Source organism: Eulemur rufifrons, chromosome 7 (assembly GCF_041146395.1).
Source record: "Eulemur rufifrons isolate Redbay chromosome 7, OSU_ERuf_1, whole genome shotgun sequence".
Classification (NCBI taxonomy): domain Eukaryota; kingdom Metazoa; phylum Chordata; class Mammalia; order Primates; family Lemuridae; genus Eulemur; species Eulemur rufifrons.
In genome coordinates this window covers 113,592,135-113,611,050 of record NC_090989.1, presented here as the reverse complement: position 1 = coordinate 113,611,050, position 18,916 = coordinate 113,592,135, and the positions used below count along the sequence as shown (strand labels likewise).

At 39.3% G+C, this 18,916-nt stretch overlaps 1 protein-coding gene across 1 annotated transcript in view; it reads right to left on the bottom strand.

The window, feature by feature from the left end:
* Positions 1–18,916, bottom strand: part of SLC9A9 (solute carrier family 9 member A9) — a 537,568-nt gene that overhangs the window by 359,199 nt on the left and 159,453 nt on the right. The window contains exon 6 of the mRNA XM_069473135.1: positions 3,810–3,915. Coding sequence (XP_069329236.1) covers positions 3,810–3,915 — 106 coding nt within the window. The remainder of the gene's footprint in view (positions 1–3,809; positions 3,916–18,916) is intronic.

The window sequence follows — 18,916 nt, the reverse complement described above, 5'->3', positions numbered from 1 at the left end:
GGTAACTTAGACCTGAGACAGTAAGTGCAGCACATTCTCCTGGCTACAGTGATTAGTTCTAAGCAGGTCTGAAACTGGATCAGAATATATAAGGTGTAGTAAGATTTAGGCTGGGGATGGTGGGACAAAGATTCTTGGTCTACTCTGAAGAGACAGTCCTGGAAAATGCTGGCAGGCATAGTGTGACCAGAAGAGGAAGCTGACCATGAAGAAGTTGAGTGAAGAAGAAAGAGTCCTGCTAATTTCATTGGATTCTTTCCTGAGCCATTTCAATTCCTATTGTTCAGACAAATCGGCTAACACAGAGTCCCTTTTTGTTTACACTAGTTTAGGTTGGTTTCCTGTCAACTGTAATAATTGCACAGTTAATTAGTGGGAATCTTGACACCAGATCTCTTGACTTGTGATCTAGGCTTCTTTCTAGTCTACCATGCTGCCTCTGAAATTGATGTCTTTGTTCAGGATTGAAAAACACACATCCCTTGAGACCTCTTCAATATATCTTTTGTCTTCCTTTATAGCCTATTAAACAACCTTTAGAAATGCAAATCTATCATTGAAATTCATTCCTGAGCCAGTATGCAGAGACGTTTGGACATGACATTCCCTATATACTTGAAATAGCAGTATGGGTCAGAGATAATCTAGTTTCAAAACTTTTATGTTAAATACAGTTACTTTTATTTTAGGACACACAATTCTGGATCCTTTTAAACCATGGGGACATGATATAGCACCTCATCTGGTCACCACATTTAATTATCTTAGTTGTCTGAAACTTGGGGTGCATTTCACCTAAGAAACAGTATTATACTTAATCATTTGCTTCTTAGACTAGCAAAGAAAAGCTACTTTAATCTAACATGTGGCTAAATACTTAAATACTAGAGCACAGTACTGCCACAATACTAACAATTAAAAATGTAAAAATACTAAAACTGAAGAGGATGATTCTCAAGAAAGATCTGCCGGCAGAACATGGGAAGGTAAATGAAAGTGTGGGGTCATTCCAAAGGGGCTCTGGAGGCTTGGCCAAGGGCCATAGGCATGGATGATTTGAGTTCTTTATTAGAGTGGTCCCCAATCTTTTTGGCAACAGGGACTGTTTTCATGGAAGACAATTTTTCCATGGACTGGGGAGAGGGGAGATGGTTTCAGGATGACTGAAGTGCATTACATTTATTGTGCACTTTATTTCTATTATTATTACATTGTAATATACAATGAAATAATTATACAACTCACCATAGGTTGGGGACCCCTGCTTTATTATACCCAATTTCACATCAAAATGTATAACTTTTCTTTCCATGTTACAAGAATAGCTCTATCACTGTTCTTAAGCTTCAAAACCACACAAAGATGGAACTAAGAAAGGGCAACACAAAAAGAGGTTTTCATTTGTTCTCTGAATCCACACTTCAAGTGCATAGACTCTGCTTTCAAAAATTACTATCTAGAAAGGCAAATATGCATGTAAACCCAATGCTCTGCTGAAAGGGAATTGATGGAGGTATGCACCGAGATGGAATAGCAGCTCGGCCTGGGTGGTGGTGATTCCTGGTGGAGGAGGAGTTCAAAGACTCGATTAGGCAGAACCAGAAGCTGGGAGGACAACCCAGGAGATGTGAACTATGTCTGTGCAAAAGCATGGAGGCACAACCCCAGAGAGTTGTGTCAGGATGCTATACGTGATTTAGTGTGAAGAGAAAGAGAAGTGGACAGACAAATGTCTGAACTTTTAGTCTGAGAGTCATGGAAAATCTTAAAATGATATTTAAATGGGGCTTTCCAAAGGGAACTAGAAAGTGGTTGGAAGAGGAGATGAGATATCACAAAGAGAGGAAACACATGTGTGTCAGTAGATGTGTAAAGAGATTATTATGTGTGCCATAAACTAAGTTTAAGAAAAGCAAGTGAGCAAGTGAAAATAGGTGAAGAGAGCAGCACCGGGAAAATTGTGCAATGGGGAGCAAGTGGTTAGCACCAGACAGTGCTGGTGGACAGTCCAGACCCAGGACATCATAGGTACATGCCACTCAGCACAGCCCTGGAAGGGGATGGTGGGGTCCAAATGCATCAGGTGGAAGAAAGAGCCTGTAGATTTCAATGTGTGGACTTTTGGAAGTCAGATGTTCTTACTTAGGATTACCTTTATTTTCAATTGGAACTCACTGGGGTCACTCTGTCCAACACCAAAATTGCCAAAGCTGGGAGCACAAGATTTCAGTTAGAATTGCTTATGTCTCATTTCTAGAAAGGAAGAGATCTCACTATGGCATGAAACACATCTTATTATTAAGACATTATTAAGATATGGGTAGAAGGGTCAGAAAGGCACTCCCAGTAATAGTCACGTATTGACCTGAGGAAATACTAAATAGACTGTTGCAAACGTTCCCCAGCCTTATGCTCAATGGCATGAACATTCGTCCTTAGAGTCTGCATTTTAATGGAAAACTATATGAATGGTGGTGCTGAAAGCAGAAAGGCCAAACTTTTCCTGGTTGTAGCTGCATGATTCTTTCCTAAGCTCATTTGCGCTTTAGTGGTTTTGCTTCGCTTGGCCTTTTACAACTTGGCAGCTCAGGAAGTAAAAGTGAGGGAATCAGCAGATTTCTTAAAATTTTTACTCCAAATATTCCTTTAATGCTAGTATTTCTTGGACAGGGATTCCTGATGTCCTAATTAATTGTTCTTGGTTTTTCCTTAAAAGCCTCCTTTAGCTTTTGTGAATCCACCTATGGCTTTTGCTCTTAATTTGCACTCACTGATATTCTCTTTTAATGCAGGAAAGACACTTCTCTATGGCCAGTGAAACATAAGAGTATTCAGAGACTCACACTTGAAAGTTGCTGAATTCAGTGACAACTTTGGGGTGGCAGCCTTAAGAAATGTCAACTGGAAAAAAGAAATGAAAAAGAGTAGTACAGCCCTGTGGTTTCCTACTCCCTTCTGTGCGATCTGACTTTTAAAAATCCTTTGCTACTTCACAGTACATTTTCAACTGCATTTGAAGTAATTAACACTCAGAATAGAATCCTTTTGTCATATTTAATTATCAGATATCTACTTTCCTTTGGGATATCTGACAGTTGCCCAAATGTTGGTCTTAATCTAAAACCAAGACGAGACCTCTGACATCATCACCAAAGTGGCATTTATTAAATATAAATGGTAAGTATCTAAAGAAGAGGTGAAAAAAGAGCACTGGCTCTCATCCCAAAAAGAAAATCCTCCCAGCACAAAGGGAAATTACATTAGCTCTTAGCTGAAGCTCCATCAGTTTCATTTGTCATGTAATGATTTAAAGATGTGTGCGTTCCTATACAGCATTATTTGCATTGAGAAATAAAAAGGGTATTCTGACCCTCAAATTTTAGCTCCAATCTGCCAAACTCACTACAAATACAAGGGTTTCTATGAGTCTATTATCTGGAAAGTGACTTGTATGAGGAAAAAAATTAAATGATATTGATTTGAAATGAACAAAGCTCATTTATGTGCATTTTAGGAACCCTAAGTGAATCAGCTAAATATATGCACTAAGGAAAGAAAAAGATGTTACCCTCTGGGTAGTATCTTGTAATAAGCTAGAAATGTGAAACCCATTAATAGTATTAGAAATTAGATGCCTAATGAATTGTGCCCATTATTAGAGATTTTCTGTGATAACAATTCTTTAAAAGCTAGAAATTGCCTGTATCTCTATGGCATAAGAGAAATGATACTATTAAAGCCATAAGAAATTATTTCCAAGTGAAAGCATACTTTACATAAAGAAACACAGGCCAAGCTCTGGTACTTACTATGTAAGGACTATGGCCACTGCATCATTCAGCACACTCTCCCCAAACAAGAGTGTGTACAGGTCAGGGTCGACGTGCAGTTCATGGAAAATGGCCAGTACCGTCACTAGGAAGACACACATAAATATGTGGAGTTAGCGGGGACACAGGCATGGAGTTTTCCTTGGTTGTGGTCACCTCTAAAAAACATTCATTAAATGCTGATATTCTCAATCTATCCTCTATACCAACGTCAAAGCTTTATTCAAGAAGTATCTGATCATGTCACTTCCCTGCTTAGAGATTTCTTTGGGCTCATCACTGCTTGCAGAGGAAATTTGAGCTCTTTGGTACAAGTGCTCTGCAACCTGTACCCTGTTTGTCTTCCAGCAACATCCCCTTGCACCCCTGCCCTACCCTTTGCAGCCTCCCTCAAACCGTACTGAACTTGCCATAATTTCCCAAACACACCATGTAATTTCTTCACTACTTTGCATTTTGATTGCCTCTACCAGGAAAGAAATTCCATTCTTACTCACCTGCTACCATGCCCCCATTCTTTAAATACACAGATAAACACACACTTCTTGTTACCAAACACCCCTTTTTTCAGCCTTTAAGAACCTCTCAAGTGTTTCCCTCCCAACCTTTCAACGTCCTCAGCAGAGATCTGCCTCACTCCTTTATGGATTCCAGCATTTGGTTGAAATCATAGAACTTATCACAGAAGGGACTGTGAGCTCCCTGGGGATGGGGCCCATCTTTGTAACACATGGTATTCACCAAACTCAACAACTGCTTGACGCGTGAATGACTAAGGAAATGAGTGAATGAATAAACGAAGGTTGCCGTGGTGGCCTACTCCTGCAAAGGGAGAGGTGACCAAACCTAGCTCTCATTCTCTTCTGAGATCACAGTCATCTATAAAGATGGACTTGGTGCTCCTAAGAGCAGGACCTAAGGACTTGTTTCTGGTGGCCTGCTGCGGGGTTACAAGCATGCTAGGTACTTGCATTGGGCCTCTGTGAACAGATCAGGACAGTGAATAATCACACACTAACTATGCTCATCAGAACTATTCAACGCCTTGATATTTGACTGCTATGCAAAGTGTGAACTGCAATTATTAGGAAAATGATCCATTGAATTGATTGCCAAGGGCATAAGAGAGTGGTTGAAAATGATACTGATGGTAAATTTTTAAGGCAGAATAGGTATCTTAATTCTGTTCTTTCCTTTCCTATTTCATGGACAGTGAAGCTAGTAACTATGTTGTAAGAAAGAGTGCTATGGGGAAAAAAGAAAGAGAAGCAGCCGAATTTGAAAGTTTTGACAGAAGCTTGTCCTGTCACAGTAGGAAGGGTTTTAAAAAGAGGGATAATGCAGTCTGATTTGAACTTTGGAAACAAAGCTCAGGCAGCAGGGCAAAGGGCAGAATGGACACGAGGCTGGAGGCTTTCCCACTAATGCCAGTGAGGGGTGGGTTGTGCCAGGACAGGGAGAGGCCAGGACTCAGGCCTCCAGACTCCTGCGTGTCCTGCCCTGCCCTACACATCCACTGCCCAAGGTTCTGGTAGACCAGTGGCCACAGGGCTTCGCACTTCATAGCTGTAGCACAGTGCTGCCACACAGTAATGTTGGGGAGGACAGAACAGAGGAGACAGCACCCTGGAGCTATCTGGGATGGAGAATTGGTGGGTCTTGGTGCCTGAGAAACAGCAAGGAAGGACTCTGGATTTCGATGTATTGTATGGCATGTGACCATGTTTAATAACAACGTATTGTACACTTGAAAATTGCGGAAAGGATAGATTTTAAGTGTTCTCATTACAAATAAATAAGTGTATGGGGTAGTGCATGTGTTAATTAGCTTAATTCAGCTATTCCGCAAGGTATACATATTTCAAAACATCATGTTGTATGCCATAAATATATTTATACAATTTTTGTCAATAAAATAAATATTTTTTTAAAAAGAAGATGCTGCAAGAATTAAAAAAAAAAAAAAGAAAAGAAAAGAAAAGAAGAAATGAAATGTCATCAATTGACATGACAATTGGCCAGATCCCACTATGCCAGGCATGGAATCAATTTCCTCATTCTAGCTAAATAGGTCCTATACTAACCATAAGAGGTGAAATGGCAGAGATCTGCTCTCTACTTGTGTGTAGCTGTTCACATCTGCCACAACCCCCAGCCTTTGCAGGTGCTGGGAGCAGGGTGAACAAGCACTTCTGCTAAGTAATCTCTTTCTCCTTTCTGGATAGAATCAAAACCCTGCATCTAAACAAAACAAAGAGGTTTCCACTGGGGGGTTTAGTTAACAACATTTTCCTTTTGCTTGGATCTTGCGGAATAAAACTAAAATTATTCTTTACCAAAAAATTCTATCATGGCAGCTCTGTTGTTGATGTTTGTCTCTGTAGCTGCTATTTGTGTCGTCAAGCTCTGAAAATGACTTGCAGTTCATCTCCACTCCTGGGGTTTCCTAGACTCATAAATAGGGATGGAAGGCCCTGGGTTCCTTTCCACAGTTAGGGAGTCCACTCTGCCCTTGGGATCTTTCCAGTGAGAACTTTGAGCCTTTGAAACGAAAGGCTTTTAATTGAATATCCAGTTTTGTTCAAAACTGCTCTAACATTCCCACGATTCCTTTTGAACAAAGAACTGAACTCCATTTCATAAATGATATCCCACACAAAAGAGAAAGCTATTACTTTGTGCATTCCTATCTACTCTGTGAAGAAATGGAACAGCTTTGAAATAAAGCCAGGGTGTCCTACAAAAGGCAGTATTTTGCCAGGACCACAAATGAGTCGAATAGGTGAGTCAGGAAATTAGCCACCCACTCTGCTGCTGAGCTTGGAGCTTTTAAAAAACTCATTTAATTAGCTCACTGGTAAGGCTCAATCTTACACACACAATTTCCAGGACTCTCTGCGGCACCTGCCCGGGAGAGAGTCTTTGGGACAGCTGTGGACATGCTCAAACCAGCTCTGCTCACACCTTGCTAGGTTTGAAAGGACAACCCCAGCCTGAGCCTGGGCTCAAAGGCAGCGCCCATTTAGATGCATCTTCTTGGGACCACACGAAAAGAACATTCTAGACACTATGTGGATAGGAAAGGTAGAAGACACAATCTGATTTCTTAACCCTGTGATATTTATCAAGGGATTTGGTTATTTTTGCCTTTATCCTACTTTAGTTCCATTCATCCTTTAGTGGCAGGTTTCTATACTTCACTTGAGGTTTGCAGTTCCTTCTCCTCTACACACCCTCTTCCTGCCTGATGTCTTAGCTAGAGAAAAGTCCACTTTGTCGCTCAGATTGGTACTGAGGGATACAAGCACACATGATCTCACAGTCAAATAGATGACACCCCCCCCCCCAACACACGCCCCTGCCTCTAAGGGTCAGGGCAGTGTAGGAGTACAATAACTGAGAGAGGCCACTGATTCCTCGGGTATCTTTGAGGAAGTAGCTTCGGCAGTTTAAATAGTAAGGGGCTATGTGGGGAACGAGTGGGAGTCAGTGGTGTGCACTGCACTTCTGAGGAGCTGACATCAGGGATGGAGAGAGAAAAAGCCATAGGCTGTGAGGTAGAAAGCCTGGAGAGGATTTTTCTTAGACACTTGATTTATAGGTTGAGCAGAATAAGCCAGAGGAAAGAGGTGAAGACAGAGAAAAAAGAGGAGAACTCTGCTGGAGCAAGGTCTGGAGAAGGCAGAGGACAACTGAGGGGCAGAAGGGGAGCGTGTCTTCCCAGTAAAGCAAGACCGTCTGCCCAGAGTCAGGGCTGCCATGCCCCAGTTAGAGGTTAGAGGGAGGTAGGAAATGAGCAGATCATCTGTGGGTGGGGAGAGGGGATGAATTCAGGTTTCATGATGAACTAAGGTCAAATATAGGATAATTCTCAGTCTGCAAAAGAAAACCCCTAACACTAAAATAATATATTTTGATTAATTTATTCATCATATCAAGAATCTTGTCCACTACTACAACCCTATTATAACATCAAAAATAATCTTTTCTCATCTCAAAAATAATAACCATGCCTGGATATTAAAAACAAAACAAAAAACAGACAAGGACTGCCTGATCCCATCAATATTTCAATGTGTTGACTCTTAAAAGATGTTCTGCTTTTTTTTAAAACTGTCATCTCTTCAACTGACCACTTTCTTGATTCTCTTTCAGTAACTTCTAAGTCTTAGGGTGACTTAGTGACAGCCCCTTCCCTAGAATCTTCATTAGCAGCTCTCTGACCCATATTTTCTTAGTCTTTTATAAGGAATTTAAATTTCAAATGATATTTTTTAATGTCACAGCTCTCATAGCCTAGCATACGTGCCTGTGTCGAAGGACAACAAAATACAATAGTTCCTACCCTTGTCATTCTGAGTTGTCACTCAGCCTTGTCAAAGTGCTGGCTTTTCCGAGAGCGTTCTCTGTGGTTTCCTGTGCAAATCAGTACGTGTGATAGTTGTCCGTGACACATGGAGAATCAAAAATGTCTCAGGTGTTTGCAGCTGAATCCATGTCAGGCCTGACAGGTGGAGAACCTTGTTATTCTCATAAATGAGGTAGCATTTTTCCATTTCCAAAAATGATTATTGTGAAAATGGATCTTCATTTTCTCAAAGGGAGAATGGAGGAAGAAACTCTCCTGTAACTTTTTCCACTTTCCTGAAGTATTGTATGTAGTTAAGGAGAAGCTTCCAAAAATGTTGTGGTATCCAGGTATGGGCTGGAATACTGGAATTATTTTGAGCCTATACTTTCTCAGTGAAGACTCGGCAGCAGAATCAGTACATAGATTGGATTTGCCAGTCAAGCTCTGCCAATCATAATTGTAGAAATGCAACTAAAAAACCTAACCCTCTGAACAAGGTCGGAGAAACAATGTCAGATCTATTATAGAAGCTAATCAGTAGATGTTACTTTGTTGAGGTCATTCTAAATTAAAAGTTATACATACCATCATGAATGATTTATCCCTAAAACATGGCAATTTTGTTTTGCTTGTCAATATGAGATATCATTTTTGTACCTGAGTTACTAGTGGAGAAAATATTATAGGCCAGCACACTATAGCAATCCTTCTCAAACAGGGTCCCTTGGGAGAAACAAGCTGTCATGTCCCAAGGCAATGGTTTCAAAGGGTGGCCCAGGGACCCTGGGGTTCCTGAAACCTATCTAGGAAGATCCTCAAGGTCAAAACCATTTTCACAATAATACGAAAATATTATTTGCATTTTTTATTGTAATTCTTTTCATTAGTGTACAGTGGAATTTTCCAGAGGCTACATGATGTATATTAGCACAACAAATTGAATGCAGAAGCAGATGTGAGAATCCAGCTGTCTTCTACTGCGCCACATATTAAAGAGCTTTGCAAAAATGTAAAAAATGCTACTCTTTTCACTAATTTTTTGTTTGTTTTAAAAAATGAATTTATTTTTTGTAAAAATATATTATTTATATTAACATGTAAATGCTTTATGGTTATTTCAATAAATCAATAAAAATATGTTTTAGAATTTGTTTTACTTTCTAATATGGTTAATATTCATATAACACATGTAAACAAAAACTCTTTGTAATCATTCCTAATTTTGACAAGTTGAAAAGGCTTTTCATACCAAAAAGCTTGAGAACCTCTGTCCTAAGGCATTTGTTGTATGCAATAAATTAACTTATTTTCTACCCAGAGAGAGTGATACTAAGCTAAGCATTATCCTTGAAAGAAATGAGAAAACAGTCCCTCAAATCATTTTCTGTAGAGCTTAATTCTCTTGTTGAGAAAGGCTCCCGAGATCTTAATGCCTTTTGCCATGCAATAACCAGCTGATTTTTTTTTTTCAGCATACCTGTGGAGGATTACTAATGACTTTTAAATGAAGAAAATCATTCTTTTTACATTAACTCCACTAGCACATTTCTAGAATCACATTTTTGTCATTGGTATTTGTATTTGTTTAAACCTTTTTTTTTGAAATACAAGTGCTTTGTGGGCAGAAATTGTTTCTTCATTATATGGGTGCATAACAAAAACATTGACAAGCACACATCCTTTCCTGGACTTCAAGCATGCAGCCTTAGTATTCGAGAACAGCCCATTTCCTCTTTTGCTTAAAAACCAGAAACACAGTCCCTTGCAGTCACTGAGAGTAGAAAAAAGTAGTCAGAAGGTCATGAGATATGGCATTAAAAAAAGAAGAGTAAGCTATATAAAGATTGGGAAGAGAGAACCCTGAAAATAAATCCAGGCAGGGAATGTTTTCCAGGTCTTGTATCTGGGAACTTATGAACTAAAAATCTACTGGCACTTTTACTTAGTGCTTTAAAATTTTTCCCAAAGGTACCTACAACAGGAATTTTCTAAATTTAACATTAGCAAAGAACATAAACATTTAACAAAGACCCAATTTTCTCACCAATGGGGTTTAATGAGCCATGGTGCAGTGTAATGGGGAATCTGTGCAGTATGTCCAATATCTGAGTGGAGCTGACTCACCCCTTCATACAAGCATTCTCCAATCAGGATTTTGCCACTTTAAAAATGAAACTGGTGGGCAAGGGCTTACCTACAAGTCATAAAATAAATTTTAACACAAAAGTCCCATGGAGCCAAAAAAGCAGCTAAAGTTAGGATGAATCACCAAAAAATCAACACTTGGAGGTAAAAATATCACTGTGGCCCATTACCTGTAACTATTGTAAGGGAAAAAGACAAGTTAAAAAGACAATTGTGTTAATCATAATCATGGTACACATAAAGTAAGGGGGCTTCACAAACAATTTTTTCTATGACTATAAAAAGATATGAAATAAGTAAATGTCTTGTTCCCAACCTGTGCATCAGGACCCTGAGGGACATTACAGAACTGTTTCACCATGGAAGGTGAATATTCCTGCTCTCTAAACAGACTAGCCAAGCTTCCAAGGGTAAACAAGAGAAATATTGAGAAGAGTCAACACTAGGCCTGTGTAAGAGGAAGAAAAAGAGAAAAAAAGGTAAGGAGAGCAGGGTCATATCATGAATTTAGTTATCCCTGCCATGACCCTGTGTGGTAAGCTGAATAATACACCCCCTGCCAAAGATGTCCATGCACTAATGTTTAGAACATTTGAATATGTTACTTTCTTTCTTTTTTTTTTTTTTTTTTGAGACAGAGTCTTGCTCTGTTGCCCAGGCTAGAGTGAGTGCCATGGCGTCAGCCTAGCTCACAGCAACCTCAAACTCCTGGGCTTAAGCAATCCTACTGCCTCAGCCTCCCGAGTAGCTGGGACTACAGGCATGCGCCACCATGCCCAGCTAATTTTTTCTATATATATATTTTTAGTGGGCCAGATAATTTCTTTCTATTTTTAGTAGAGATAGGGTCTCGCTCTTGCTCAGGCTGGTCTCGAACTCCTGACCTTGAGCGATCCACCTGCCTCAGCCTCCCAGAGTGCTAGGATTATAGGCGTGAGCCACTGCGCCTGGCCTAGAACATTTCAATATGGTACTTTCTTTAGCAAAAAGGACATTGCAGATGTAATTAGGATTATGGACCTTAAAATAGGCATATTAGATTAGATTATCAGGGCAGGTCCGACTTAATCACATGACCTTTTAAAAGCAGAGAAATTTCTTAGGTTGGAGTCAGAGGGATACAGCTAAAGAGATGTGGAAAAATGGGAAGTTGGGAAGATTCCAGCTCTGAGAAGGATCCAACACACCATCACTGGCTCTGAGATGTAGGGGTTCACCTGCAAGGGCCAGAGAGACAGGCCTCTGGGACCCAAGGGTGACCCCAACTTTCAGCCAGCAAGGAAACAGAGACCTCAGTCCTACAAACTGCAACGAACTGCATTCTGCCAACAACCTGAATGAACTTGGATGCAAATTCTTCCTAGAGCTTCCTAGTTAGAGTCCCACCAGTCAACACCTTGATTTTGGCCTTGTGAGAAATATTCACAGCTAAGAACCCAGTTGAGCGAACCTGGTCTTCTGACCTACAGAACTATGAAATAATAAATTTGTGCTGTGTTAAGCTTCTGTATACATCCTGTTCCCCTCTCACAATAGGAACTACAGAATGGTGGGCAGGCTAAGCTCCCAGACATTTGACTTTTCAATACGAGTTACTGAGTGGGGATGTGGCGAGAGAATAAGGGGATGTCCCCTTATTCTTAGCTACAGCACAGCCTTCCCTGCTGCTACCCCACTACAGGCAGAAAAGACATCACTTAAACCAATTCATATTTTAGATTATGCTTAGCAAGGAAAAGCCCGGACCAATGAGAAGAATGTGGGTTTTCAGTTTTGTGTGCCTGTGGGGTCCTCTGCACTGATGTAATTATGCTTGTGTTGTCCCTCATGGTGCCACTGTCACACACAACAGATCACTCATTTGCTCAGAATGCATCATTTGATAGCTCATCAAATCGCTTTATTTTCCAGTGTTTATCCTATCTGGGCTATACCATTGTGGGCAGTCACTGTGAAGAATTGGTGCTTGAGATGGGAATGACCAAGTCCAAACCAGGATGGAAAGTTAACAGACCGGGCCAGCCAAGTCTGAGGACAGCAAGCCAAAAGGCATAAAGCAGCTCTCAGGAAGAAGCAAATAATGGCCATTTTAATTTTCTTCTTTGATTTTTTTGCATTTCCTAAATTTTCTACAATAAATGTGCATTATTTTTAGAATAGAACATAAAGCATAGAACTCAGAGTCTCTATTAGAAGGCCCCGAATGCTATCTGTGAGGACCTGGCCCTTCTCAGGACTTCTCCCCGGGCATCCATACTGCTTGGTCCTCTATGTGACATGACACTGTGGACCCTTCCTGTCTCTTCAAGTGCTCACTTCCTTTGTTTTGGGGAGACTAGCCTCTCATGTTTTTTCTTCAACTCCTCCAGGGCTTTCTTTCTTTCTTTCTCTCTCTCTCCCTTGTAGACTTATCACTTTAATACAGATGTTGCCCAGGAAAACATCCTCAGTTCCCTTCTCAGCCTACTAACTCTCCCTGAGCAATCCCATACACACCCAGTAATGTCAATCTCCAGCCCATCTCTTCCTCTTCTTCAGCTACAGACTCCCATATCTGGCTAAGACATCTCCACTTGGAATTGTTCTATCTGAACAAATACCCACTAAGCATTGTAGTATGAATGGATGGATCCACTGGGTGGGTATGCATGTTCTACAGATTCCCTACGCACAACCAGCCACAGAAAATCTGTCATTCTTGTTCTTGAATTAGCTATCTCAAGGAATGACATCATGATCAGCCAGATTTTTGTATTTTTTAAAAAGTTGTGATTTATCTTATTTGCAGTTGAAAATTTTCTCTCTTTAGAATATATAATATTAAGAGGCAAGGCACTCTTTATAGTTCAGTAGTTTATAAGGTCAAGTAAGGAGAGAAACAGAAACCGGTTCCAGAAGTGCTACATTATATCAGATACTGCAGTGTAAGCTAGCTTTGTCATTTCTGAAATTTCAGCCTTCTATAGTAATCCTTTCTGGACTGTAAAATAGTATAAGAATACAGAAGTTCAGCTGTAGATAAATGCATTTTCTTATATGAAAGCAGAATTTTTAAAAACACTGTCCCAAGAAATAGCCTGCGAGCATTTTAACTTTTCTTTGAACTGGTCCTCTTGGGTAGAAAGTTGGTTATCACTGGTATCAGTTTGTTTATCTATATATTGGTCAATGCCTTTGATAGTTTCTAGCAAGCAGTGGGACATTAATTCTGCTTATTGAATGAATGAGTGAATGAATCTCTGAAGATTCATTCATGTGGTTAACTCCTTGAGGATCAGAGCAGCTCCTGCCTCTCTTGCATTCTGCCATTATGATCCGTCATTTCTTTGCCCACTCACTGACCTGAAATAGTACAAAAAACTATTTCCAGTATAGTTCAAAATAATAAATTGAACAATACAATGTTTCTTATCTGTAGCACCCAGATAAAAGGTCAATCCCTGTCCTTTCACAGCCATGTTCTAAAAAAAGAGAAGTTGTTTTTTGAGAGATCCTAACCCCAGGGGCCTCTGTGAGCCTTTGTGGAGGAAGAGGACTCAATCCCAATCTGGGACTAGAGGGTACTCTCCCAGCCTAGGCACTTTACCCTTAAGGTAGCACTCACTTTTTGGGTTGTAAAAGTGCTACTTCTGTGCTAACACAAGAGTGAGTGCCTCCTTAAAATTTAATCCCTAATTGCCTCACTCTTCCATGGTTTTGACCTCATCAACCTAGCTGAGCCCTAAAAAGAACCAGACAGAAAGAAAATACTCTCTAAGAAATTTCTGAATCCAATTTGCCTCAGTGTGCAACATCTTCTTTAACACATAAATGGAATATGTAGGCTGGACACTGACTTTCAAAACTTCCATCCTGCAGGTCTGTCTTTGAGCATTGCTGAGAATGTATTGCTTTCATTTCAACAGAGCCATTCCGTTCCCCCAAGCAGTGAGCCAGAGAGGTCTGTCAACCACAGCTGCTTCCCAGCTGTACACAGAGCTGTTGAATTGCTTCAAATGGTTTTTCAGTGTGTTCTTGAAATCTCATCTTCAGAACACCTGGAGTCTTGCTTTATCCACTTTCAATGTCCTGAAGCATTTATAAAGATGGTTGTCATCTATTATTGTCTCCAATTCTGTTATGTGGAGCTGACTTTCCAAACTAGGCTTCCAACTTCTGAAGCAAAACCTTTGTGCCAAGACCTTGCTATTCACAACTCTGTCCTAAAGTTGAAAATAGTGGTTGGAAATTTGACTCTGATGTCAAATCAACCTGTGTTCAGATCCCAGCTGCGATGCAAATGAACTTGGTGATCTTGAGCCTGTTACTTAACCTCACTAAGCTTCAGGTGAGCTTCATTGGTAAATTGGGATAAAATATTGCCTTCCTTGTAGGTTTTTGGGGAATGATTAAGCAGAATTCTTATGCAAAGTGTCTGGCATGTTGTAAATGTTTAATCAGTGGTCGGTATATATTGTTATTGTTCACATCATCAAAACCATTAATAGGTCTGTCCATCATAAAATGGAATAACACATTCTACTTGTTTGTTTTCTAACACTAAAAAATGACTTCAAAAGAGAAAAACAAATATTATCAAGCAGAGAAGTGATAAAACTCTTCTCAATCTCTCTTCCTTTCTCACAAATTGCACCTTGAATTCCTGCATTTGGAAAGAACACCTACTTCCTATTATGTACATATTTACCACATTTACTTTATCTTTCTGAGTTTTAAGGTTCTCATCTGAAAATGAGGCAGTTGAGCAAGATTGCCTTGAAAGTCCTTCCTCAACTAAAATTCTATAGCTCTCAGATTCCAAATGCCAAACTGTGGACTCTAGATGTGGAATGTGCATATTTCCCTAATTATGCTGATGGGGCCCTGGTGCAGTGTTGGGATCAGGAGTGTGGTTTGCAGGGTTACAGGGCAGCAAGTGCAGTGGGTAGAATACTGGTAAGGAAAGTGCTCAAGAGTTTCATTTTTCTCTGCAGGAAATGAAGGGAGAGCTGTCATAATATCAAGTGCATATGCCCTTGCTCTGACCCTGGTGCCCAGGGTTATCTAGACAGGACACCCCAAAAAGAATCTGAGCACAGGGAGACCTTGCTGATGCTGAACAAGCCCCATTGTCGGTGGCCCTGGATGGGAAAAAAAAAGCCCTATTCATAGGCCCATCCCTTATAGGACAGAAACACGGTTGGTTGTTCTTCCAGCTGATCTATCTTTTCCAATCAGGCAAAATATTGGCTTGAGGTGAAGGAGACCTTAAACCTTCCCAGAGCCTTCTCCCCACCAAAGTGGTACAGGGTCCTTCCTTTGCATTTACAAAGCTGCCTGGACTATCTCTGCCTTAACTTTTAAACTTACTGCCAGTTGTATCTACATCTCTATTTAGACTGGGAGCCTATTGAGGGTAGAACCTGTGTCTGGTTTATCATCCCCTCCCTCAGTCACTCCTACAGTGCCTACTGCGGAGCAGGTGCTGCATAAATGTTTGTTAAAGGATATCAACAATAAAATAAGAACTTGACTATTGGGTTTCATTTTCATCCAAAGCTTGGTTGGCATATCCATGTTCTATTTTGAGAAATAGCAATGGTGTAGGACAACAAATATTGGATATGATTTGTCTTCCATCTCTGCTACTTATGAGCCTTGTGAACTTAAATATACCACTGAGGTTTTTAGGGCCTCTGTTTCTTGGAATGAAGATAATTAATTGGCTGTGGTGATGATCAAATTAGATGACATATTTGTACACACTTCATTAATAGCTGTTATCACTACATAACATACTCTCTAGGTAGACAAATTCAGATGGAGCTTTCAATTTGCTGCCGATCAGTGGCTCTGAGTTGCTTCAACAAATTGCCTCAAGTGCAACCATTGCTTTGATGGGTAGAACAGGAATGTTACTGATTTTAGAGCTGGCTGCAAGTTAGCTAAAGTAAGGTATTTTGATCACATAGATGTTCGTGTCTTGCAAAGACACAGTCTAGTAATCTAAGGAAACACAAGTCCTGGATGTCATATCTAGTTTCCTTTGACTTGCTGTGAAACCTTGAGATAATCCTAAAATTGTTCTATACATTAATTATATCACCTAAGAAATGGGTCTTCTCTACTCAAGAAAACAATGTGAAAATAACTGAAATATTGTGTTCAGAAGCTATTTGAATCCTTTGAAAGAGTCACATAATTTCAATTCAAGTTGTTTTTATTTCTGAGTAAATTTTCTCAAGAATAGATCTAGGTTTTTATGATGGTGTTTCATAGACAGGTTTATGTAGAGGCTTTGAAACTGATACTATCCCAGTGTGCTTAACATGGACGTGGACAGACATAGAAAACACAGTTGAGTACTGTTAAATGACACTGTGTGCAGGTTTGAAACACTGATTGCATAGAAAAAATGGCTGGTCTGTCTGCGTCTCTAGAAGTCTGCTGGCTTCAGTGAGAAGTACTCTGGTCTAATATCCTCTGACTTCCTCTGAGGTGATTTCCCCCCCTTGGAATTCAATGAAAGCATACGAATATTTCTTCACTTCTTCTGTTCTCCCACAGCAATACCAATGCAATATTTCTCTACCAAACATTAGGTACTAAAAGTAAATTCACCCAAGTTTCTTTATAGATGACTGAGCAAATTAATTCAGGGACATGAACTTTATACTATATGTGAGCATTCTTTTTTTTTTTTTTTTAGAATATGGGCATAAAACATCTTGATCTCTTCCTATGCTGTTTAGTAAATATTAATTAAATGTTGTCTTTTTTTTCTCTAAGCCAGCCCTGGTACTGAAGGAACTGTTTTGTCAATTACATCTTATTTTTTTTTTTGTCTAAAATAGAAAGTTTTTCAGTTTTCTCTTGAATTTTTGTGTAGAATATTGATAACACCAGTTATGAGAAACCACAAATATAATGTAGTCTGAAACTCTGAAATACAGAGGCAGTGAGGGCCAGAAGGTGAAAAAGAACATTGTATAGGATTTTAAAAAGAAGACACGATCCAAACAAAAGAAATAAATGAAGACCACTATTAAATATTGAAATACAACAGTGAAAAGATACCATGTTCAAAGAAATTGAAGGAAAATAAAACTAAAAAATAAAAACTCTTCTGATTATTCCCGTGTTAGTAATCATTTTTCCCTTGTTTAAAAAAAAAAAAGATTTTAACTGGGGAGTTCAATGACAAATGAAAAAATATGAGAGACAGCCCAATTAAGTCACCCCCATTGAAGAGGCTTTTCTCCAAAAATAACAGTTCTGCTTTTAATTATAGGTTCTTGGGTCTGTTAATCAGCCATCTTCCTCAAGGCTAAGCTCAGTGCAAATAACAGAGAAGGATTCAGCAAAATGCCCTGTTTAATTAAAAAGAATTTAATTAAAAATATTTTTATACACATGACCAATCACCATTATTTATGCAGATGTTCCCTCATGCATCTTTGAAAAGGCATTTCTCCCCCCACCCTTTTAAAAAATATGCTGTGCTTCTGCAAGAACTACTGTGAAATGAGAATCACTATGACTGGTAGTTAATACCTATTTTTATCAAAACAGCAGTGCAGCTCACACATCACCCGTGTAGCCGTAACCATAGTAACCCCAAATAGAAAGGGTCTTTGGATTATCAACATGATCAAAGGTAAGATAGTTCATATGCCTCTGGAATAGTTACACTGCAGCAAACTTTAAAGGATAAAGGTGGCTCTTTTCTTTTTTCCTACTACTTAAATGTTAAATGAAAATAGTGACTTGCAAGTACAGTATATAGAAATGCTGTTCATTTTTGAAGACCCTTATTTCTTCAAAGTGTTAATAATAGAAAAGATAAAAACTCAATGCTGCACATTTCACCAATGCTTCTGATTATGCTGAGAAGACAATAATAATTGTTTTGCCAAGTTGGAGAATTGTAACAGGGAAAACCCACCCTCAGGAGTTCTGCAGGACAAGAAGCCATGTTTTGTGTCCATGCACTCAGACAGCGGATGGCTATGGTTAATGATTGTAAACACACGGGATAAGCTACAGATGGTGATGTAGGGTGTAAACTGGCAGCCAAATTACAAAGAAAAGGTGTGTTTAAATAGACAAGTAGTGGAAGTGGTTTGAAATATCAGTGAAATACCGGCCCAAATACAGATCTGAATTTGGCTTTATAATGCATGGTTGAGGTAGGCTGGGGTGGGGAAAAATGGGAGGGTAGGGAATAAAAGGATAGTGAGCCCATACTTAATTATTCTATCAGAGGAACTATAATCTAGATAATCCAAAATAGAGGACAGTATCAAAGCCTTTATGACTACACTTTTTAATGCTTAATATGACTATAGGAGCAACATCTGGAAACATGGAGAAATTACTCTGAATTTTACATATTTAAATGTACAGTGGATATTACAAAAAACAGAAAACTCGCATGAGGATAAATACGATTTGATTATTTACATTTGGGATTTACCATGGAAGTGGATGGACACATCTGGAAATTTCATGTTCAATAATAAATAAGAATGTTATGATAGTGTTATCTAAAAAGCCAATAAAGTGCCTGAGATGAATTCATTGTTAGTAAAAATTTATTTTAAATCACTTA